Source organism: Dermacentor silvarum, chromosome 3 (assembly GCF_013339745.2).
Source record: "Dermacentor silvarum isolate Dsil-2018 chromosome 3, BIME_Dsil_1.4, whole genome shotgun sequence".
NCBI lineage: Eukaryota > Metazoa > Arthropoda > Arachnida > Ixodida > Ixodidae > Dermacentor > Dermacentor silvarum.
In genome coordinates this window covers 192,271,379-192,297,010 of record NC_051156.1, presented here as the reverse complement: position 1 = coordinate 192,297,010, position 25,632 = coordinate 192,271,379, and the positions used below count along the sequence as shown (strand labels likewise).

Genomic DNA, 25,632 nt, shown 5'->3' with positions numbered 1-25,632 from the left:
GATAGATAGATAGATAGATAGATAGATAGATAGATAGATAGATAGATAGATAGATAGATAGATAGATAGATAGATAGATAGATACTCTAAGTAATGTGCTCTGGGCCGGTGTTCCCTAGCCAAGGTGGTTATAAACTTTCTTGCTCCGAACGATGAAAAGGGAATGTGTAATGTTCACTTCCTTCTCGCCGTAATCTACTTACTCCATCACCCTTGTCCACAACTTCAACCAGCCTTTCCTTTCTTATGAATCTACTATTTGCATGCTAACATCCATATCAGTGCTTTTAAATCGCAGAGATTCTTGGACCTGACAGCTTGCCTCGTCTACTTGGGGCAGTCACTGGAAAGGCAGGCTTCCGCCTCGCTCGCAGCAGCCTCCTATCCGACCGAAGCGCCAAGTTACCTGCGGCGGCGCTCTGTGTCCCCACCGTCGCTATTCGCGAGCGTGCACCACTTGGTCCACCGGAAGCTCAGGGCGCCGCGCGCGGTCGTGACGTTGGTGACGTTTCGGCTCCCCCTCCTGCCCGCTCTCCGCCGCCGCTGCTGCTGCCCTTGCTGGAAGTCCTCTCCGAAGAAATGCGGCGCGCGGCCCCCGTGTGCCCGCCCCCTTGCAGCACCTTTCTACTTTTCTCCTCGAGGAGCAGCAGCAGCCAGCGAGGAGCGCTGAGCGGAGAGGCAGCAGTGTGAGCAGTGCGCCGCTCCTGACGTATTGTCTGTTTTTGTGTGTGATCCGCGCGCGCGGCGTGTGTGGTGCTGGTGCACGATGACAGAAGACAGCGGGTCGGCGCCGTGGGGAACCGGACCCCGCCCAACCGGCGACGACGTGTCGTCGTTCCTTCCTCGGCGTACCACCACCGCGTAGTGACTTCTCGCCGCAAGCTCCGAAATTTATGCCCGCAAACATGGCTGCCGCCGAAGTCGTCGTCGTCGCCGACGGAGGATCCGCGGCCGTGGTGATTCCTGTGATTCCCCGCTCCAGCAGCAGCCGCCGCCGGCAGGACACGTTGGTGTTGTTGTTGTGCGCAGTCGCCGCTGCCGCCGCCGGCGTTGTCGTACCTCGGCGAGCGACGAGCACGACGGTGCGCGACTTCTTCTTCTTAGGCCCAGAATGACGAGCACGTCGCGACTGGGCTTACGTAAACGCGTCTCGGATCAGCGGTTACCACCACCAGCACCACCATGGAGACGCTGTCGCAACGTGACATCGAGCAGGTGAGTTAGTCCGCTGCCACCGTGCGCCGCGCACATGAGGTCGGCGCTCCGCGAGGCAAACCACCTCCGCGGCGGCACACCTGTTGTTTCTCGCACTGTCCCCGAAGTTTTCCCCCGAGCTCGCTTGCTGCTCGGTCGCGACGATCGGAGAAAGCGACGGCACGCTTCGAGCTAGTGCGTATACTTAATGCACAGGCTGTGTGCAGTGGGCGGCCAATTACCGCCGCTGAATAAACCTTCCGTTTCGCGTGTCTGCGCCGCGTGCATTTTTTTTTTTTTTTTTGCCCTAAATGGACGCTGCTGGTGTTACGTAAATGCTGAGCGGAGCTCAGGATCTTAGCTTACGCTTCACTGCCAGAAAAACAATGATGATGTTGAGAGAGATCTCGTCGTCGTCGTCTATTCTGCTGCTGCAAAGTGACGCAGACAATATCTTCTTCGGCGTGTATTGATACTCAGTATTAGCTATTCGTATCCGCTGCAAATTAAGCCGCGTTCGTCGTTACGCGCGGCGCAAGGACCAACGACCTCGAAAACTGAGCGCGACACGGGATGGCTTGACAGAAGCGTTGAACGGCTGAAAGGTTGTTCTACCACCGCTTTTTTTTTTCCTGTGTGTCTGTGTTTGCACGCCTGCCTTTCAGTGATACGAGCTAGAAGACGCGAGTCTTCGTGTATTCATGCACAGCATTTTTTTTTTTTTTTTTTCCGATGGCAACCGCCGACTGAGAAAAAAAGCGACTGCAGGTTCCGATTCAGCGTGCTGTGATCGGACTGCGCTTAAACGCGTTAAGAAAGCTGCCGGCGGCGTGTGTTTACGGGTCGCGGAGCGATGATGGTGGGATGGTTGTGTGGCCGTCTCGCGGGCGATCGCATTCCTCGGCAAGCCGGGACTGGCGAGGAGTCGCTTCGGCGACGCTCCTCGAAGGTGGTAGGCCGGGTACAAGGCAAGCAAAGCAGGGCCGGTCGGGGAGGAGGTGGTTGAAGAAGGGGGGGGATGCTCGGCGGCGGCAGGGCCAGCGGGGGCCACCTTCATTCATACCTGAAATTCCGACTTGATTGCTCGCCGGGCGCGCGATAGCCTTTTGCAAGGCGCTGCTTCCCCCGGGCGCGATCATTTCGCCTCCGCCTTGACTGACAGCTTGCGGTGGTTTGCCACCTCGCCCATTGTTGCGGTGGCTGGGGCTCGCGAAATATGTAACCTGGGCTGGTGTTAGTAGCTGGCTGGCTCGGTGCTTTCTCTGCCGAAGCCGAGCTGAGCCGTTTGTGTTGGCCCTTCTTGATCGCCGTCTGTTCAGCGCTGAGCGCTTGCGTCGTCTGCTTCGGAGGGGGGTGTTGTCGGATCCATGCGTCGCCGCAGTACCGTACTCCTAGCGTTGAAGCAAGTTCTCTGATTCAGCTCGGTGATGTCTTACTATATCAGGCACCGCTCGTCAGGGGTTTGCAGCGTGGCTTAATGTATACCTCTTTAACGCGATAGCGTGAAGGGCTCCGTGTCGCAGAAAGCCCGGTGTCGGCGTGGGCGCGCCGGCGTCGTTGGTGAAAATAATCATCCCGACCGCGCAGGCCCTCTGTGTGGCGCAAGGCGTTAGGGAACAAAATTGAATTTATCAAAGTAAAATCCGTCAGAAAAATCGTATAGTACGACTTAAACACAACCTACATATGTGATAGCGTCGCATTGTTAATTTTAATATACGAGAAAACATAATTCAGTTGCGGGAAGCGTCATAACGCAGTCAGGGATATTCTAATTCTATCGCGTTCCACAATTAAAGGCGAAGCTTAAGCGTCCTCCATTTTTTTTCTGTCTTTTTTTTTTCTTCTTCTTTTTTCTTAACGTCCCGAATACACTTCGAGTCAAATTGATGGCCGCTATCATGGGAGGTCGTTGTAGCTGGCCGTAACGCTACTCACGTGACTTCGATGGAGAGATCATCTTTTTACTTGAGCTTCCTGAATCAGTTCCAAATTTTCTGTTTGCTTTAGCGATTTAGTTACGAGAGGCCGCTCGTGATTTTATTTCAGCGCTGGGAATCCTTATTCTAAGATAAGCGTTCCAGAGCGACGAACAAAAATGTCCGTTTTGTCTGACGTAAATTAGAGGACGCATTTCACCGAATTGTCCCTTTGTCTTAGTGTCTGAAAGCTGTAAATTCTGTGCTTCCATCTTCGATGTCTAGGTTCATCCGACTTTCGACACTTATTCGTAAAAAAGTACAATTACGGGCCTAAATTAAATATTTGCCCACAGTCAGGTATCGTTCAGATCGGCTTGGTCGTTACCAAGCGCAAGCATTAGCGCATTTCGCGTTTGTTCAAATAAGAAGGACTTGAGGACATTGTAAGGGCTTCGAGTCAGCGAGCGGTAATCAACACTACTGGGACACGCCAGAATGCCTGCCAAGCGAAGGGGAAAAAAAAAAGAAAAAGAAAACCTTGGAAGTGACGCGTATGGCCTGCGAGTCAAGCAGGTATGCGAGTAATATTTAGGAGTGGGTACGGGGGGGATAAAACTAACAAAATTCCAGCCACCGCGCGATACGACGACCATGACACGGTAAAGGCTTCGCGACACGTGGGAGACCGACGCAAGATTTTCTCGTTCCCGCTCGCAAATTAACTTCGGAGCTGGTAATCAGGTCGCGGACGGTTGACTAAACCAAGCCACACCTTCAATGTTCAGACGGAGTAAGGATTCCGTTAACCCGTATCGGTTCTTTTACATCTTTGAGCGAACCCACAAGTGGCCTGTCTACCTGACTAATCGTTTTCTTAGCTGCAGAGCTTGACGTGGCGAAAAGAAAGCTAAACATATTTCGTTTTCGATTTGTCAGGCTCTACTAGGCGTAAATTTTCGTAAGATTCATACCACAATAAAAAAAAAAAGAAGAAAGAAAAAGAAAAGAAAATTTGTCGTACTTTTGCTCCAATCTCATGTACGATTGCGCGCAGCTGGCGTTCTAAAATATTTGTGTTTACGAATAATGACTATTTGATTCGAAGACGACTAAGGTACTATTCGATTCGTTATTCGAAATTTTCGAATAATCGCACACCTGAGCAGCTAGCTCGAATTAGCCTAAATCCGTTAAGGTTTTCTTTTCTTTTTTCTTACTTTTCTTTCTTCTTTTTTTTTAAAGGTGGGGAAGAAGTTTTCCACCGTCGTTCGTTGTTGCGCAAACTGCACAATTCGTCTCACCATGAGATGACTTGGAATTCCCTGAGATATTAGAAATTTAAATTAAGCGCCGACTTGCCCGACACCCCGTGTATTATCTTGTGTTCGATCACTTTGCAGGAAGTTGCAGTCCGCGTACTTCGCTTGCTCGCTCCGAAGTTGGCCCTTTGCCTGGGTCACGCCCATATACGTCTATATATACGTTTGAATGCCTTACCGAAAAGATGGATGCTTTGCAATCGCCCCCAACTCGGCATTCTGAGAAACGAGCATGCAAATTGCGTCAGTGTTCTGCAAAGTTACATTCTTCGAAAGCCCAACTCAAGAAACATAAACAAAAGTAGCCTCGCAGGTACTCGTGCTACATGTGAGCGAGTGGAATACGATGATGGAGTCGTATCATGGGACGATTATCTGTCGACATCCACATGAATTCGCTAGCCCCTTCAATGATCATCCGTAAACTATACGACCTTATGGTCTACTAATGCTGTCTCTTAACCGTTCTTCCTACGACCTTGATCAATAGCGAGGCGGACTACCTACTCCTCACGACCTTCTCTTTGGATTCTGCCTATACTTACGGTACATCAACACCATGAAGGCTACACATGGACACACCTTGTGTGTGTGTGTGTTCGTGTGTGTGTACATGAACAGTTGTATCAACGGCTCGGCGCGTTCTACATAGTCAATGACCCAACTATTCGATCAACGGGCCTAAAGAGTTCATCACGCCGCCGTGGATAAGCAATTTCCCGCTTCAAACTATAGCGCTGACGTATAACTTCATTGAATTGAATTGAATTCTGGGGTTTTACGTGCCAAAACCACGCTTTGATTACGAGGCACGCCGTAGTAAAGGACTCCGGGTAAGTTTTGACCACCAGGAGATCTTTAACGTGCCCCCAAAGGCACGGGACACGGGCGTTTTTTTTCTTTTTTTCTTTTTTTTTTTTTGCATTTCGCCCCCACCGAAATCCGGCCGCCGCGGCCGGGATTCGATCCCGCGACCTCGTGCTTACCAGCGCAGCACCCATAGTCGCTAAGCCACTACGGCGGATGTATAGCTTAACTATACTAGCGTACCGTGGCTTCGCGATGCTAACAGCGTATTCAGGGAACCTGTCTCCGCTGCGAGCTCTTATTTTACGCTATGGAATCCCCGGAGCTCATCATCTGTTTTCGCCACTTCACGCTCGAGTCGTCCATATTCCATTCATCCTCGTTCAAGCGCTCCGGGCGACGGCGCCGGGCCAAGCTGTCAGTTCGAAGGCGTGGCCAGCTGACGAACGAACGGTCGTCGGTCGTGCCTCGCGCGTACGCGAGTCCGGCCGAACCCGGAATTCAACGTCCCGCGCGATGTAAACCAAATTGCGACGTAGAAAACCGGTGCGTGAGGTCTTTATCGTATATACACCACCGCGAAAGAGGGAATCTGCTGCCGGCGACCTTTCTTTAGGGTATACGGCAACAACTCGGCGGTGCTGTTGTCGTTGGCTCGAGTCGTGGCTCATACCGGCGAAGGAGGTTGGCAATACTAGGGGTCATGAAAATGTACACACACAAAAACAAATGCCAGAGGTCCAACGAGTTAGAATCTATATTCTAACTATAATCTATATTCACCGAAGGTTTGCGTTAGTGCATAAAAAGTCGAAACACGCGTACGCGCGCGTGCATCTCACACAAATTATACCGAACCTGTTGTTAAGCGGAGTTGCTGACTATACTAGCGAGGTACGACGGAAGCCTTGACCGCATCATGGTTTCAGAGGCAGCATGCGCGTACGTAGGTACGTAGCGCAATTCGAATCCGTTCTATCCGCAAGAAGCGTTTACCGTGCAGCGGCGGATGCGAGCTTTCTGTATTTTTTTATTTACACCGCACGGCCGGCGCCGCCGCGGATGCGAGTGCCATCTGGTGGTGGTGCAAGGAACCCAGCGGCGCGCGTCCTCCGCTGTGAATGGTTGGCCTATTCGGCAAGAGAACAACCAGGCCGCAGCTCCCATGGTTACGAAATTAACCAAGCGAGATTCGCAAAGAAAAAAAGTCAGAAACAGAACACATGGTAGCATAACATTAATGTAAAAAAATCTAATGGTCCTGACGATATACCAAATGCTTTTTTACGTAGATATGCGGAATGGATTGGACACTATCTTACGATCATTTTCAAAGCATCACTTGAACAAAAACGCGTCCCAAATGACTGGTTAGTGGCCAAGGTTGTTCCAATTTTCAAATCTGGAGACCGGCAAAAAATTGAAAATTACCGCCCCATTTCCTTATCTTGTGTATGCTGTAAACTTCTTGAGCACGTAATATCGAAATCAATCTACACCTACCTGGAAGACAAAAAACTTCTATATCCCAATCAACATGGTTTTAGGCGAAATCTTTCGACAGTGACGCAGCTGCTAGAAACAATTGATGATTTTGCGCGGGCCTTGAACAACAAAGGACAAATTGACTGTATTTGTCTTGACATGTCCAAGGCCTTCGACAGAGTCCCTCATTCAGAGCTAATTGATAAGCTGGGTAATCTTGGCATAAACCACAATATAACACAATGGATTCGTGCATACCTAACAGGCAGAACTCAGTACGTAGAAATTAATGGCTCTAAATCAGAATTATTAGACGTCACATCGGGTGTTCCACAAGGGTCTGTGTTGGGTCCAGTCTTGTTTCTTGTTTATGTTAATGATATTGCTCAATGTATTAACAAAGATATAAGGGTGCGACTTTTCGCAGATTATTGCCTGCTTTATAAAGAAATAAAGAACCAAGATGATTCAAAAATTCTTAATGACGCTCTCCACATGGTTGAAGAGTGGTGCGAAATTTCAAAAATGAAAATTAACAGAGCTAAAACTGTTGTATTTCGTGTCACAAACAAGACAAAACATGTTGTTGACTTTAACTACACCCTGGGTACTTTCACACTCGCCGCAGTTGATAGCCTCAAATATTTAGGCGTAACTATTTCCAAAAGCCTGAGTTGGAAGGAACATGTTAAAAACATTTGTTCGACAGCAGAAATGAAGCTCTGGTTTTTGCGTAGGAAGCTCAAGCTTGCTTCAAAAGACGCTAAGTTAACTGCCTACCTATATCTCGTAAGACCGACACTGGAATATGCCAGTATTGTATGGGATCCTTGTGAAACAGGATTGATCAACATGATTGAAAGAGTCCAACGAAGAGCTGCTCGATTTATTTTGTCTCGTTACTCGCAAACTGATTCTGTTACAGAAATGTTACAATTACTTAAATTACCCCCCTTAGCCGAACGACGCCATGTAGCCAGGCTTAAGTTTCTTTTCTTACTTTGGAAACGTCATTTTAACATAAATGCTACTCACTACTTAGTGCCACAAAGAGGCAGAGCCTCAAGAGGTACACATGACCATAATTTCCGGATATCTCAACTGCACATTAATGCATACGCGAATTCTTTTTTCCCCCGAACAATAAATCAGTGGAACAGACTACCAACAACCATTATTCAAAGTGACACCGTAACACAATTTGAAAACAAGCTGAAGCAAATCATGTCCTAAACAAAATTTTGTACGTTATGTTGGATATAAAAATTCTGTGTTCATTGTCTGTGCATATTGCTGTTGTATTTGTACTTTTGTTAGTTCCCTTCTGTTTTGTGAATGTATGCTCAAAAAGACAGTATTTGATGTATAATTTGCGTGCGTTGTGTATAATGTACATTATGTCATTATTATTATTATTTTTTTTATTTTCTGTGCTGTACCCCACCCCTGTAACGGCCTCCGGGCCAACAGTATGCCTAAATAAAAATAAATAAATAAAATAAGGATGGCCTTCGCCAGGTACTGTCTTCTTCTCCTTCCTCCGTATTGCATATTGGAAAAAGATTATATATCCTCGTGAGAACCCTTGTATACGTCATAACGCGCGTTGTCTTCTGTCATTCTCACAGTTCACGCGGAATCGATTACTTGAAATATGTACTACCCCGGATGTAAAGTCGGGTACTCGCAGAACTGTAAATCGAAGAGCTTGAAGCATATTCTTGGGGCCTTCGCGATAATTAGCACCGATTTAACACAGACGACAAAACGGCACAGACAGGAAGTACGTTTCGAGATTGAAAATATGGAATTGCCAGCTTTCCACGCGATGCTACGCCTTCATCTCTCGTGCCTAAGCAAAAAAAAGCAGGGAGAGGCCTTCGTCCTACAGTGGACATAAAATAGGATGATGATGATGATGATGATAGTGATGATGATGGGTGTGAGAAAGTGTGAGAAAGGCGAAGCATCAATTGCGATAGCAAATTAGTAGAGAGCTATATGGAGTAAGGATAGTAGTTTTATCAGCTGTATAAACTTGGACACGCAGCAGCACCAGCATCGCGCAGAACTGTTGTCGACGCCGTCGGCGCTTTGCCCGCGTTCGCACCGAACGCGCGCGGCGTTGGTGACTGTTGCCGACGCCGGAAAGAAGGAATGTTGACGTTCGAGGTAGCACGCGGGTTTAGCCGAACAGCTCGACGGGGCTCAACTGACTTCACACACTTGACCCACACGGCTCAACTGACCGCACATTCTCTTTTCCACCTCCAGGTGCCAGAAGACCTCAAAGTGCACAAAGAAGTGCACTTTGAGGCCTTCGGCCCGACGCTGGGTTCGATATATCGGATGTGCTGGTGAACGGGCGTTCTATATACGCGTGCACGAGCCCTATACATTTGCGGGGGATTTTCAAGGTGATTTTACAGCTGTTCGATATACACAATAATTCGTTATATGCGGGTTCGATACATCCGGGTTCCACTGTATACAAATCTAGATAATAAGAACCGCGACACGGAAAACGGCATTGTCCCGAGCATGTGTCCGAGCAGGATTTATACAGCTGCACGGTGGCAAGCTTCGCCAGGAACTGTCTTCTTCCGTATTGTCCACGCACAGTTGAACCGGAGCCGTCGTATAATGCGGTGCGCGCCGGCTTGGAAGAGCTCATATGCAGGCCCACGTACGCGACGCCGCTTTGCATTTATGATGGCGGGGCTTTTCGCCCCGACGGTGCCTATAGCTTCGAGAAACGCTCCCGCAGCGCTTCATCTGTACAGACCGCTGCTGCTGCTGCGTAGAAAAAAAAAAAAAAAAAAGACTCGCAGTTTGACGATGATACCCGCGCCACGCGGATTGGCAGTGGCTGCTGCTGTTCCCGCTGCTGCAACCATGGCATCTCGCGAACGAACGCGCGCGCGAGCGCACACACGCATATCAAATTAGGATCTCGGGAGCGTTCCGCATCTGCGTATACTACGCACTCGGCGCGCGCGCGCGCCTGTTTGTGCGCCGCATACTTACTCCTCTTCTTCTTCTTCATAGTCTTCTTCTTCCTCGGTACGCTGTTATAAGGAGCCATCAATGCGCTGCTCAACGCGCGCCGCGGCGTGCCTTATTCGGCGCGCCGTGTGAGGCGCGATTTATCAAGGCAACGCTGACGGATGGCGCCCTCTCGCGAGGAGCTGGCCCTTTCTTTGTCGTCTTCTTTTCGATCGCGTCTTGCTTCTTGTTCCCGTACACGTTCGTCGGGGGGCCTCTGCTCCTGCTTTCCTCGGTGGCTGCTGATGGACGTGGCGGGTTGAAGAGGTCGACGAGCTGCAGCGCCGGCCGCGCCGTCTTTTTCGCCGACGACGTCGTGAGCTGCTGCGTGCGCGGTTAATTCTCTTCCAGAAGAGGTCGCCAGGGGTCGCTGTGCACGGAGAAACGGCCTTAACGCGCTGCGCGCTGGCCGGATCGAAGAGGCGTCGTCTGAACGGTCTTCCTTTGGACTGTGGTGACGGCGGTTCTATACTTCTTTTTGGTGGTCGATTCGATTAATCTCTGGCGCGCTGTCATCGTACTACATCACGGAGATAATTCTCTTGATCAGCTTGCGTCGGTATACGTAGCCGCGGTTTTCTTGCATAATTGACGTCACTCCGTTATCGATATAAGTCACGTGTAGGACGATAGATCGCTGTGAGACGTCGGCGATTGGCGATGGTAACCGACAACGTCGACGTCTGCTGCATGATATATCATGCAAAGCATGCATGATATTCTGATGCATTTCAGCAGAAAGTCAACTGAATGTTACAAAAAATCAATAAGGACACAGCACAATTTTTATTAGAACTTTTGTGAGGGTGCCGCCATTACAAGGACACTATACTGCATGCCCTTTTTACTCGTGACGTTTGGTGTCGTAGATTCCAGCCACATGTAGCCACAATTATGTCGCACCTGCTGCGAAAGCACGACATAACGTTCTACCTGCCTGCCAAGCCGGAAACAGGAGGCTCACCGCAGCAGCGAATCCCGTTCGCCGCAACGCGCTTACACAAACCTTGCTTCGAAATTAAGCGTTGGTTTACGGCGGCTTAAGTAGTAAGTGGTGATTTGTTGTTTAGTGAAATAAATAAAGGATAAAGAAGGAAAGATTACTGCAGCGCCGTAATTGTCTGGCGCCGGCTGCAGCCTACCATCCCCCACTGCGGACATTCGTTCAGGTTGCAACCTGAACGGCTGTCAGCAGAGGGGGCTGCAGCTTACTGTATCTTTCCGGCACGGGTATCACGGAGCCTTATTGCTGTTGCTACTAACCGGTTTCAAAGAGGATGACCCTATCATCATTATCACCACTACCACGACCACTAACATGCACCACTTCACTCCGAGGGGCCGGCGAAAAGTGCATGTGCGACAAGCGCGGATCCCACCGTAGAGTTTCTTACAAGCCTTCACGGCGCCATCATTGTCTCTTCGTCGGAACCGTAAAGAAACCGTTGTCGTGTCACCCTGTGACCCCTACCTTGCCGACAGCAACGTTCTCGGTTTTACGTCCGTCCGGTCCTTTCGCTGCGTCCGCCGTGGTTTGCCGGCGCCAAACACGCACCGCGGTCGTTCGAACGTCGTTCCAAAGGATTCGCCTTCCCATCGTGCTCCACGGAGTGATGGACCGCGGCCGTTGTAAACATATGGCGGAGGCGGCTACCGGAGCGGCCGGCGTCTATGTGTGCGTGTTCGTTTTCTTCTTCCTTTCTCAGCGCTAGACGAACCGCACGCGCAGTATAGTCTCGGAAGAAGAGGAGGCGGGTCGGACAGACCGCCGATGAGCAACATCCGCATGCAACAACACCGCGAATCTACAATGCCGGCGCGTCAGTGGCGTCATTTGCCGGCCAAGCAGGCAGCGCTTGTTGCTCGTTCCTCGCCGCCGCGTGCTCGGCTTCGCTTGGCTTCTGTCTCGCGGTCCGCGCCGGCGGCGGCGGCGCCTCACGTCTTCTGACGGCTTTATTAGCTTTATCGCCGCCGTCGTCGCCTTCGTCGTCTGCTCCGCCAAGCAAAATGAGCAGACGACACTGCGGGAAGGAGGCTGTCGTCTGCTCTTTTCTTGGGTACAACAACGGCTACGCGCTGTAACCCTTCTCTTCCCTCCCCCGCGTCTACCTCGTCCTCCTCTCTCTCCCTCCCCAACCATCCGACTCTCGAGCTCCGCATGCGTGTTGTGTAGTATGGACACGTTTGCGTTGGCGGCGGGCCATAACTTGGCCCGCAATGACCCCCCTCTCCTTAACGCCTGGCTTGCCTTTAGCCTTTTACCTTTCGGCTCCGGACCTCTCTTTGCCGTGGCTTCTCTCTCGCTCCTTCCCTTTGAGTTAGGAAAGGGAAGGCTCAGCAGTGCGCACGTGCATGTGTGTTGGCCGGCGACGGCTACGTGTTACGAGTGAGCCGGAACTGTATCCAGTCTCGTCACGACAGGTGGTGGTGTATGTGCGGAACCAGATCGGAAAGATTTCTGCTTCGGCCCGTCCTGTCTGTCCTGGGGCGCGCGGAGCTTCCGCCGTGATTAACAGGAAGACGGGCGAGACATTCGAGAGTGGCCATCAAGAGGCGGGTGTACGCGAGCGCTGGGAAAAGATCCGAAGGACGGGGCCCTTCTCTCACCCCCTGCCATTAATTTTTTTCAGGCTGGCTGTGTTTCCTGCAGGGCTTGCTCTGCATCGGAGCAGCGGCGCATTGACGTGAAGCCCACTTGGCTAAAGTAGCGCCGTTGTAACCGTACATCATCTCCAGCCAGCACTGCGTATAGGTTATGAATTGCGCATAATCTTCGTGCGTTTATGTGCGATTAACATCGTGCGTGTATGTTTGACTATTTGTTCTGGCGCGGCATTGTCTCGTCCTCGTGCACAACCAAATTCAGATCGTGATTTGCTGAGATGTTTATTTTTTTAACACATTAGTAAACAAAACCTGCGCAGCGAAATTAGTTTTGCTGTTCGGGGCACCTGAAACGACAGGTTCGCCTCGATTCGATATGTGCGGCAGCGCGCTTGAAAGTCGTGATATGCAACTGCATGCTATTGCAACGCACATTTGGACCCGGCGGTATAGCTTACCTAGCAGGTAGACCAAGAAACACCCGCATAATTCAAGTTCAGGCTTAAAACACTTCTCGAAATTATGTCCTGGCTACGCCGCTACGTGGTTGCAGTGGTTTGGGCATCACCAGAGGGAACAGCATCATCTTGGACGGAACCTAAACTGAAGAGAGCTTCTTTCTTGTGTGTAGCGTCTTTCGATATCCTTCTTTCGAGAAGAAACTGCTACTACGTCGTTGTAAACATTTCCTCGACGTCACCGGGGCACTATAGCAGCATTTTGTGGCGTTGGAAGTGTCGTGGTGTGCGCACTTCAGGGAGCCTCGTGAAGCGACGACGACATACGATGTAGAAGGTCCCTTGGCTGTGCGAGCCGTTAATGCTTATTCGTTTCTTTGTCAGATACTCACGCCTAATCCGTTCATTGTACCGTGTGTTCTCTGTGCTTGAGTCGCGACCCTCGTCGTCAACCATTCACACATCCTTTCGGGAAGCCACTCCGCTCAACTCGGCGACATTGGAGAGTCAGCGGCGTGCGCGAAAGAGCTAAATGAGCGATGTCTCCTCCCTTCGAGATCGGGTTTTACTTCCAAGGATGGAGCTATACGTAGACAGCTATCCACATTGTTTCTTGTCGTTGTCGCGTTTGCTGCCGTCGTGAAAAACGTTCATCGCTTCATTTCGCTAAGATCGTTGTGCCCCTATATGGATAATGGGGGAAAACGAAAGCAAAGGATTAGGAGGTATACGTACGGTGTGGCGTGATCATGCGGGAAACTGCTTCTTGTATACTGCTGCTTAGCTATAACGATCGAGGATTATTTGTGGCGGAAGTATGGGCGATCATCTCGAGATTGGGGTTGTCGATAGAGTGGGAGCTTGTTGATGAAGAGTATCTGTCCGCGCGAACCTGATGTCCACGGCGTTTATCTCAGATGTTGTTGGAGTGCCGTGCGTGATCTCGTGCCTATATACCGCTTTATATCACAAGGAGATATAGCCTCCTTGGTATATATATATATCGTCGCTATATAGGTGCATACTCAGCTTGCTGAGTCCTTCCGCTTGTGTCGATGCTGATATAAGAGGCGAGTGTGGTCATAAACGTGCGGTCATAAACGTTCGCACTCTTCTGCGTGGCGTCGTCGTCTTGTGGTCGTTGAAAAGCAATGGTGTCCCAGTTTCATCGCTGTCAGCGTGGATTTTGTCGGAAAGAAGGACTGGAGAGGAGGGGGGGCGGGGGGGTTAAGACCATGCAGCGCGGGCGTAATAACCACCGCTCATGGCACACAACCCAAGTGTTCGTATATAAGCGACGTTCTACATATCGTAACGCGCTCCGTATTTACACACGATACGCGCAGCGCCGTATACCGCGGCGCAGCGCGGGAGATTTAAAAGCGCGATAGTACGTACTTTTTATGCGTGTATACCTACTCGGGCCCTCGTGCTAGGATTGCATCTCCGACCTCTAATGTAGCCATATTTCTCTTCTCGGGCCTTATTAAGGTGCGCGGCCTGGTCCCGCGCGAGATAGCGTCCGAACATGCACGCCTGCGGCATTCCTCTTTTTTAATGCAGGCCGCCTCCAAGACAACCGCGCCATCTGTCTGTGAGCGGAGAACAACGGTATAGACGGTTCATCCACGCGTGGTTTTAAATATTTAGAGGCTTTTTAAGGCGGTGTGGCTGGCGCCTTATAACCGTATCTGCTTCCTCTCTAAAATAAGCCTGTATGCTCTTAAGTAGACGCTGAACAGCAATATTTAGGGGACACCAAATAGTAACGCTAATGACACATTGGGGTGGTCCTTTTAGCTAAGCGCCTTTGCCGCACCTGCCACGAAGGCGGTGAAAAGCAGCTTTAAAGCTGTATTATGCGAGGCGGAGCATGCTTATGCTAGCAGTAATGCTTAGTTGCTCAATTACGCGACACTTGTAGCGCTAGCTCCAGAACTCTTCGAAACGATCCGCCGAATATTCAATAGAAACAGTTTAGACTGATAACGTATTCTCTCCAAGCCCTATTTTCGCTAATTTCGTCGAGATAGGTTGGTTATTAGAGGAGCCAATGACAGCCAAAGTACTATTCTCCGTAAATCCGCGCCGAAACCCCAGCGCGTACACGGTATACGTCAGTGTGACGTACGTGTGCGTCACAAAGTTTAAAGCATTTCTTCGTGCTTGGGCCGTTGTGGCTCACTAAGCAAAATGAACTAAATAAAGCTGTTTCCTCCTCCTCCTCGTAAAAGTTGATGAAACTTGCTGAGTTCAGTCTTTGGCTCTTTTAGAATGCAAGTTAGTCCATCTTAAAGCCTATAAAATGTTAACGAGGCCTGAGCAGACGGCGTCGAAAACCATGTCGTCATGGCGGGCTAGTTCGGGAACTTCAAGGTGGCGGCGCCACCGGTCGTTGGATTTTGCGTCTTTTCTGATCTAATCAAGCCTCCTCCCGCGATAGAGGTTGGCTCATTTTCGTCTCGTAAATAAGTAATCTGCTAGCACAGTTTAACCTATTTTTCTCGTTAATGTCCCCTCGAATATCATGCTGGGAGGTCGCTGACGACAACATAAAAAAATGAAAATCAAGAAGACCCAGCTAACCTATAATAAGCTTCTTGCTCGCTGATAACCGCCGAAGTTCCTACACAGACATTGGTAACCGCAGTATGCCCTTCGCGACTACGCCACGACACCGCAACGCCCCCCCCCCCCCCTCCCCCTTTTTCTCTGCCTATAACCGTTGTGTCGACAGCAGCTCTCTTCCTTTCAATGCTCGTGCACCTCGACTTGTGTGCCGCGAAAGAAGAACAGCCTCTCCAAGCGCATTCTTCCCTCATCCTCCTTGACTCTACTCTAGCTGCGCGGTCGTACTACGCATTCAACGTCGGATTGACAAACGGAGTTCCCTTTGTGTGGCTTTTCTATAACCTTGTTCTCAGCAGCCAACCTCACCGGGGGTGCATAGCGGTGTGCACAATACAGCGCTCTCCACCGCCCCTTTCTCCCCCGCACACACTTGGCTTCTTCCCGATGCCGTCGCTATACGACGTTGCCTGTGATATATGTACACCAACGAGAAATAGCGCGCGCACACGCACACACAGTGGTGGCGATACGCAGACTCGCCTCGCGGCTTTAAAAGAAAAAAGAACGCATAACGCAAATAATAAGCGCGCGAGTGAATTCCTTCCTCATCCAAGTGCCTACGCGCCGGACTCACACGGTCTGTCTCGATCTGTGCACGGTGCGGTCGAAACGGCGAGAAATAACGGAAAAGGTATAAGGTCTTTTTCCGCGCTTCGTATTTGTGTGTGGGGAAGGTTCAGTTGTGTTCCTCCGCGCACTCACTTGCTTGCAGAGAAAGGAGCTCGGGGGAGTTATTCCGCAAGGCTGCGCGGTCTGTCGTTTTCCTTTCACCTCCCCCTCCCCCCCCCCCCGAAACTCCGCCCACTTTAGTTGAGAAACGACCATCTTTTGCCTACATCCATACATCCATGTGCAAACCACTCGTATTCAGCTTTGCGACTCGCCCTTAAGTATATCTAGAAATCCTATGGTACACGCTGTATGTAGCGCTTGTGCAAAATCCTTCGCGGGAACACCTGAAAGCCCAAGTTTTGTTCTTTGCGATGACTCAGTGGCTGTGGCTTTCTGCTGCCGAGCACGAGGTCGAGGGTTCAAATACCGACGGCGCCGACCGCATTCCGACGGGGGGCCGCGGAATACGAAAAAAAAATTAAAAAAAAAGGGGGGGGGGGCGTGAACTTGAATTAGATTTGGGTGCAGGTTAAAGAACCCTTCCAGGCACGCTATCTTAGAATTGATTCGTATGTAGCCCCTCCACTATATTATACGACGTCCATCATAGACGAGCAGGTGTTGTTTCTTTGGGACTTCTAGAACTCCCATTAGTCATCGTAACAGAGGCGGATTAGGACGGTCTAAAGCCACACGACCTGACATGTGTACTACTCCAGACGATGGATATATGAAAGATGGAATACGCCGACACGAACATCGAAAGGTACTTTGCGGGTATCATCAATAGCATCAGCGGTGTGTCGTGTTAGGGTTTGGGCTGTACGAACGAACCGAGCTTATCTCGGCGCTTTTTTTTTTCTTTTTTTTTTTAGAGGGAGCTAAGCGGACTGTCGAGAACTTTATCGAAGAAGCGTCGCGCATAAATTGAAAGCCCTCCCCTCAAATGGAATCGTTAGAACTAAACCATTTAGTGCGCGCACACGGGCGCGTTGCATGACGTGATAACTATATATACCCGTATAGATTGCAAGTTTACAGAGAGGCACTACGAACCGACGATGAAGCGATCTCAGAAACGCGTTCCCACCGTGTTTATCACCAGGTGGCACGGCGGTACTTTCTAATTCAAGCTTACCCTTGAAACATCTCTCTCGTTATCTTTTTGTTTTTCTTCTTCGTTTCAGTAGTGCGCGCCCTGTCGCTCCGTTCCTTTCTGCAAACCAGACCGGGTTGTGATCAGTGATAAACAGCGTGCCAAAGTAATCTCGGTCGACATAAAGAGAGAGATTACGCGGATTTCTTTTCTGTTTCATATTAGTCTGTCCGTGCGATGCGCGCTCTTCGTCGATGCCGGCGCGAGCGCGTTGCGACAGACCTGGAAGACCGACGCCACGCTGCGACTTTGCTGCCCTTTCCCTCCCTCCCTTTCTTCGCAACCTTCCACCCCTCTTTCTCCCCTCTGCCGCTTATACGTGACTCCCAGCGTATACACTCGAAACCTCCCTGCCGTGTAACGATTCCCCCTTCCACGAGCTCCTATGTATACCACCACTTTAACTTTCTTCTTCTCTCTCTCTCTCTCTCCCTTTCTCCTTCTTCACTGCCACTCGTACGCACGCAACCGCGCAAGCTCAAAAGGAAATCGAACATTCGTCATATTATTTGACCCCCCCCCCCCCCCCCCAAACCAAGTTACCTCCCATCTCCTCCCAGTGCCCCACGGGTCGCTCAGACTCGGCCCAACGAAAGCTTGTCGCGCCGTCGCCGATATCTCAGGGCCGATTTATTAATATTTCTTTACGCCTTATGGACATCCGCCCGTGGGGGTTTACAAAAAAGAAAAGAAAAAAGAAAAGAGATGCGTCTGACCTCCCCCTCTCCCCCTCCTTTATTTTGTTTATTTTTTCACTCGAAGATTTCGACCTCGGTCCTGGTTCTTGTCTTCGTCTGCTTCCATCGGCATTTGCCACCCGGTGATGCCTCCCTGGTGGTACCAGTGAGGCGTATTTTTTATCTCTTATTGTTGTTGCCTCCCCCCCCCCCCCCCCCCTCTTTAAGGATGCCTCCACAACACCATTCCCGCTCATCCTCTTCGCGTCCGGCTTTCTCGGTCGAATCTGGACGAGTATTTCTCTGTTGCTGGAACTCTTCCCTGTCCCTGGTGCACCTTGCTTGTAAAAAAAAATAATAAAGAAAGGAAACGCAAGGAGCAGAGTAAGATAGCGACGGGAACAGCAGGATGAAGAGGGGAGGCTACCAGATTGTAGAATGGAACAAGCGCCCGTACACAGGAGTTAAAGGGAGGACGACGCGTTCTCTCTCTCTCTCTTTATTATTTTTAACCGGATGCTAAAAGGCGCGTCTCGCAACGTGGAGAAATCGCGGACGGTTCTGGCGTATTACCGTAAAACGCCGCGGTTTCTCGCACGTCGCAAATATACGCTTCTCGATTTTATTCTCGATTCGCGTATATAGCTCGGCGCACTCATGAGTACATCACTCACGTTTCATGTGAAAGTCGTGAGTGTTTTACTATATGAATGAGTGCTGACAAAGGGCGCGAGTGTGGACGTGAGTGTATATAACAGATGTGAGTTGTTCCGGCGAACGCGAATGGACGTGGGTGCAAACGACCGTGCGTGAGTGCACGTATGTGAACACAGCGAGTGTGAGTTGAGTGAGTGTGAACTGGCGTGAATATGTGAACGCAAGTGTAGGTGTACTTGAGTGAGTGCCAACGAGTGTGGAAGGACACGTATGCGTAAGTGCTCAATGTTGGGGTGTACGACCAATGTAGCCCAACGTTGGGTCTTTACGCTTGAAATCGCTTCCTGTGCTTCTTGTGGGACTTCGCCAGGGCAGTTCAACCGTCGGGGTAGCGGTTGTTGCACCCCGACGAAGACGACTGCCCTTGACGAAGACAACTGCCCCCGGTATTCCCAACATATTCCTAATATTCCTGCGAAACTCTTCGTCTTGCCTGGACTTCTCTCTATGTGTGTGTCGTACGTCTGTCTGCGTATGTCACCCGCTAATGGCACGTTGGACCGGTCCCTTCAGGGTGCCCTTGGGCCACTACAAAGATTGTGTAATACAAAAAACAATATTCAGTGCGAGTATATATAAGCTGGGCTCCAGCGGAGATAATGACGCCAGATTATCGCCATTGTACCCGCTCGTTCTAGTAATACAGATTTAAAAATGTCTCTAAATATTTTATTTAAAAATTTTTTTTCTTTGCCACTGCCAGAGAGCTCTGAAAACGACCGCACAAATGCGCCACAACGCATTTGCACATATTCCGGCTCGTATTATATGCGGGCTGTTGCGGTATATTGGCCGGTCGTGCCTCTATCCGTTCCTTTCTTTCTTTGTCTTAGCATCTCTCTCTCTCTCACTCTCCCATTTATACTGTCTGTCGGCGCTCCCTCGCGTTGTAGCTCGCACGCCGTCATTCTCGAGAGCACGGCTTCCTTAGCGTCTTTCGCTGGTTCCTTATCAGCCTGCGTGTCCCTACGTGACGTGAACGTCGCCTTCCACGCCGTCTAGCGGCCGGGTGCTGCGTCTTGGCGACATTCCTGGCGGATGATATACACGCACTAGAGTGCAAGGAGCGCCGGTCGGTGTGGAAGGAAAGAGAGATTTCTCTCCGAGCCGGCTTTTAATCATATTCGTCGTCGTCGTCGTCCACTAGCTGCTTGCCCGAAACGTCTCCCGCGATATTGCGCCAAAGCGGCGCTGGGCGTTTTCGCGACCTCTCTTCTCATCTTTTTTTTTTTTCTTTTCTTTTTTCTAGTTCGCTCGTCCGATAGAGAGACTGGACTTCCTTACTTGTTATTTTCTTCTTTCCTTCGAGGGGCTTTCGCGAACGGCAGCCGCTACTTCGCTTATCTCTACTTTCTCGTTTCTTACTTTTTTTTTTAAATCTCGCTTCTTAAAAGGAAATCACGAAAAGAGAGAAAGGGAGTGTGGTATAGCGAGAAAAGAACTTTCGATAATCCGCCGGAGAGATCTCGCAGGCGTCGGGCGTAGTATAAGGCGCAGGAGGCACGAAGACAGTTTTATGTACGCGTCAAGTGACCTTACAGATTTCTTTTTTTTTAATTTCTTTTTCACCTTCTGACATCTTTTTTTATTTTATCTTTCCTCTTCTTTAATCTCGCGCCTTCTCGCCTCGGGATTGCGCGGTCGTACTCGTCACGATGTCCTTGCTTCCCATTTCCACACGCTGTGTTACGAAGACGCTGCGCACTGTCTTCTTTTTCTTTTTTTTTTTTTCTAGTTGCTCGCTTATCTCAACGGAGGCATTTCTCATCTCTGGTGGCGTCCTGTGTGTAGCCGAGCGCTTGCAGAGATCATAACACGAAGATGGCGGCGTTATACGCCGTACGTAGCCTAAAGCTATAAATACCTGCACACGCGTATTCTCCCACTAAAACTGAGGAGGCAACTCCACAGAAGCTGTAGCGCTTTTATTTTCTGTCATTCTTTCCTTCATTTCTATTTGGTCTTGTTATTCAGCGCTTCCTTTATTTTCATTCTCGATCGAGGAATTGGCCGCGTCACCAATTGGAAGAAAAAGCAAGAGTAATTAAAGTACTATATTGCTTAGAACGTACACTGAAAGTTGAGCAAGTTTGTAGGAAGTCGTGTTACTTCAAGGGCAGGCGTATTCAATCGCACGGATGGACACAAGTTCTGTAGGAACGAAAATGATGGCGTTTTCGAATGTCCTGTTCGTTCCTATATATATACATTTTGCATTCGTATTAGCATGCCTTCCTTCGAGTCACACGAAAATACTGCTTGATTTGACGGAGTATGCTATATATAACTCCGTGGCCTAGTAGACGTATAGTTACAGTCGTATTGCGCTTGAAGAAGTCGTTACATTTAGAGCGCGTCGCAGATGTAAGGAAATTCACCTACGGCGCCCGGCGGTCGCATTCGTCAGTGACCGGTGCGCGATGCAAATTTGGAGTGTGCGTGTGAAAAAAAAAAAAAAAAAAAAAAGAAAAACCCTCGGCAGCAGGTCGAAAAAAGGCATGCGCTGTCGGCGTTTTGTTTCGTGACATTTGTTTGTGGGCTGTCATTCTCGAAATTCTGAGGAATAATTTTGTCAAGAGTGTAAGACACTATAACTCGCATATACCACATGTCGTATATAGCCAGGCGTGGCATATACATATACCTAAATATAATTTTTCTCTAACGGAAAACGCCGCCGACGCCGCATCTTCTGCGACACGGGGCCCTTAATTAACGCTGTCGCGTTAATAAGCCGCATCCCTACACTGTGCTGTATATACGCAGTCCCTCGTATCCCGTTTGCCACTTTGGAGCGCTATATGCCATAACACTAATTTGATCCGACTTAATTTAGATTTGATTCGATGGTATTGTAGGAACCGCGGTATACTGACTTGGCCGTCGTATAAATACCCTGATCGTGTGTGCAACGTTTGACCTTACGCGTTTTCTTAAACACATAAACAATCCCGAACACCGTTCTACAAAATTAGAACAATTCGATCGCCTTTATTTCTTGACCACGGTGAGTGCATTTGTGGCTTAGTAGCTATGGCGTTGGGCTGCAAAGGACGAGGTCGCGGGGTCGATTCCCTGGTGCGAAATGCAAGACCGCTCGCGTACTTAGGTTTAGGTTCACGTTATAAAGGAACCCTGCAGGTGGTCAAAATTAATCCAGAGTACCCTCACTACGGCGAGCCTCATAATCAGGTCGTGGTTTCGGCACTTAAGATCACAGAATGTAATTAAGTAACTAATCGTACAAAAATGCAATTTAAATCAAATTAACCACTGTAACAATGAATTAATATGCTGAGCTTTCCACAACTCAAACTTCCCTCTATCGTTCTAGCAAGGGAAACTTGGGCGAGTTAGTGGGAATTCTTGTTTAGGAAAATAACAGCTCAAGACGGACAATGACTCAGGCAAAGAAGAAAAGAACACGACACTGGCGCTGACTCACAACTGATATTTATTTCTAGGAAAATCACATTTATAAACCCTGGTCGACAGGGCAACAACAAAGCGACTGTACATGTGCATAAGGAGCCGTTCTGGTGACGTGTCGAACCACACGCGGAATAAACCAGTGCGTAATCAAAACAAATAAAACCAATCGAAGGCTATATCCTGTCTCCTTCTATCGAGTCAAAAACGCTATACTATATACGGCTTTGAACACCGCGTATCAAAAATGATTCGTCTGGTTACGTATAGTATTGGTTACCCCTGCTTTATCGGCCTTTCTTCATTTTTTTTTTTTATCGTCTCTATGGGAGTGTTTGGTGCAGTGTAATGTTTGTTCGTTATACTTTCTCTGGCTCGAGCATCTAACCGCGTCCCACGCATATTCAGCAATGACGTGGAGCGGCGCCGGAAAGTATTGGACGTTCGTTCCGCCTATGCCCGCTTCACTTTCTTTCTTTATTCTTACGTACCTGTTTCCTACAGTGTTTTCTTTTTCTTTTTTCTTTTTTGTTCTTCAGTTTTCTTTCTGCTTTATCGTCCTTCCGCGAGAACGTGTTCTTGAGCGTCGGCGACTGCAGCGCGCGGATTCATTTGGAGATGAAAAACGTTCGCGGAACATTTCATTCGTGTATCCATGGCAAGATGATATATATATATATATATATATATATATATATATATATTTCGCGATACTTCGATTCGCGCGATATCGTGCAGTTATTTTGTTATCGTCTTTTCCGAAAGCGACGGTGTACAGTTGACTCTTTTATTTGCTGTCATCTTTTGAAGTTATTTTCCCCAAATGCCACTGCCTTAACACGAGAGATGCTATATGTATCGCGCTGCGTGTGGTCGCGTGAATATGCACAGCGCGTAAAAAGGAGGGTTCATCCGCAAACTGGATTTATATATGTATCACGCCTTCTTCTTCTACGTCTTCCTTTTTTTATTATTTCTTTTTTCCGAAGCTAGAATTTGGTGTTATGCGGGAGCAGCGAGTTACGGAAAGAAGCGTTCGTCGGCTTATGACTTGACTGTGGCGATCGACCACGTGTCTGCAAAATTGCGCATTTGTCAAATGACGGTTCTGTTGTAGCGCATTCTGCGTAGAACTTTGCGTATGTGTACGCAAAGAAGCGCGCCTCTTTGGAGTGCCCGTTTGCAGACGCACAAAGCGACGATAAATGCGTGGTGCCCGAAATGTGGCGTCAATGACGTGTTTTCGGATCTGCGGCTGCTTCCGGCCCGTGCAGTAAGCGAAAGCGTAGCCTTCGAGATTGGTGTCTGCTACTCGGTGGTGGGAGAATTTGGTCGGTCGTATGACATTCGGCCGGTCTATATGACTAGGGTTGCTATATACGTCAGGCAAAGGGCACGAGTTGGAGCTCCTTCGAGCAGTCATTCATTCTGGGCTTCTTAGTTCGCGTGATCTCTCTTTTTCTTTTTTTTTTTTTCTGGAAACTGAAGTGAAGATTCCCGTCTCGCGTAGTTCATTTGGCGGCGTGTGAGGGCAGGACCGTCTCCGTGACATCACGAGAGCACGCATGCAGCACAAAGGCTTGCGCGCAAGGAGTGGAGGTGATGGAACTGAATTACGGGTGGCGGAGGACTAGTTTTACGGTATAGCGGTGGATTTCGCAAAAGTACCTGCCAAGTCCCCGGCTTTTCCTTCCTATATATAGGTTCGACCGGGCACTCGGAGGCAGGTAGTCAGGCGGCATTAACGCGGATTTACCGAGAGAGAGAGAGAGAAAGAAAAAGAACGTCCTCGTGTGGGATCAGTGTCGGCGTCCTCTTTGGAGCAAGGGGGTCGGTCTTCGGCCTCCTCGGAGACGACGTGCTAATTCCAATGGATTAGGATCCTGCTCACGCGCGCATGCGCGCATGAGAAAGACACGCGGAGTGGTTGCGAAAGCCCGGAGTATATATATGCCTCGCAGCCAAGACCTATAGCAGACGACGGGAAAATCTCGCCGAGCAGACGAGGACCGTGCTTGGCTTCCCCGCTGCTTTGCCGTTAGCAGACGACAGCGGCGGCGGTACCCACTGCGAAGACGCTGAACCCTGCAAGCGATGGAGTGTTGTTGCGCGCCGGTACTTTTGTTGGCTCGAGGAAGGGATCGAGGAAGAGGCGGAGAGAGAGAGGAAGAGACCGGTTACACGCGCGCGAGCATGCAGCAAGCAGTCTTCTCGCGGGCGCGCGCACGTTTGCGTGATTCGCAGTCGCTTGCTCGAGGTGGACGCGGCGGAAGCAAAAAGGGTGCCGCCGCCGCCGCTTTCGGTGAAGACGTGGAATGCCTTTTTTTCACCTCGGGGCGGTGCGAGAGAATATGCGCCGGAGGAGGGGAAGAGGAAGACGAAACCGGGCATGGCTGCGGTCTGCTGTATACAACGGGCGCGGGGCCGAATCAAAATCGCGTGGCTGCCGGCTGTTTCTGCTTTTTCGTGAGTAAAAGGATGACGGCCAGCAGAAGGAGGAGGAGGAAGCTTTGGTTCAGAGAGAGAGGGGGTCGCTCTCTCGGAGTAGAGGCGAGGAGGAAAGGAAGCGTTTTCTTTTGGCTGCTTCTGGTGTGCCGGGGCAGAAACAGGTGAAGCACGCGAACGGGCAGGCAAGCAGGCGGGGTAGTGAAATAGTCGAAGCACGGCGGCGAGGCGGCGGCGGCGGCTCTCTCGCGCGCCGTCTCGCATCACCGGAGCCGCCGCCGCCACGCGTTTCAGCGGCCGGGCAAGTCTGCGGCATCAGCAGCAGCAGCAAGCGAAGACTGGCTTCTTTTCTCCGCCGGGTCGACCGCGCGCCGGCTCGGGGAACACGGGGAGTCGTTCGTCGCTGCCTGCCTCGCTCCTTTCTCTCCTCACTCACTCAGCCCCGGTCTATCATTCTTTCTTTCCCCCTCCCTTCGTTCCTTTGTTTTTATTTACTTTCCTCTGCTTCGGGAGTGTTTGTGTTGCTGCTTTTGCAGACGGAGCGTGCATCTGGCGCGCGGCAGCTCTCCCACGGGCTTCTTCTGCCGGTGGTGCTACCGTCGTCGGGCGCTGACGGTAGCGCGCCGTCTGTTCTCGCCACTGTCGTTTTTTGTTTCGCTACGCCCGCCGCCGACGTATTATATAACGCGCGTCGCCTTCGCCAATGGGGAGTCGTCCTCCTCCCGCCAAAGCTTTCTCTCCTACTGGTGCATTTCGAGAGGAGAGCGCGGCCGCTGCTATCCATATCCCACGCTGTCGTCTGCTCTGCTGAGCTTTTTGCAGACGACGGACCGACCGACTGACGTCAGGAAGAGGGTCTGTTGGTATATGGCTTATGGCGGCGTCGCGCGCCTGTTTTCTCTCTCTCTCTCTTTTTATGTAACGTGTTGACCCCTTTCGACATAGTACTTGCGCTCGTTTGTTGTGCCCCGCGTCGTTTGTTCTAAAGCGACAGTGTCCCGCGCTCACAAAGGAGGCCGAGAAGATGGGGTGCGTTCTGGCCATCACTTTTGGCACGGTAGTGTCGTCGCCTGCAGCACATAACGCGGGGCTCTACCGGCACTGCATGCTGTTCACCCTTCTCAAGTTCGG

General features: G+C 50.1%; 1 protein-coding gene across 1 annotated transcript in view; it reads left to right on the top strand.

Annotated features, from left to right (window-relative positions):
- Positions 1-661: 661 nt before the first annotated feature.
- Positions 662-25,632, top strand: part of LOC119446354 (tetratricopeptide repeat protein 28-like) — a 98,729-nt gene continuing 73,758 nt past the window's right edge. The window contains 1 exon segment of the mRNA XM_037710766.2: positions 662-1,215. Coding sequence (XP_037566694.2) covers positions 1,183-1,215 — 33 coding nt within the window. The 5' untranslated portion in view covers positions 662-1,182.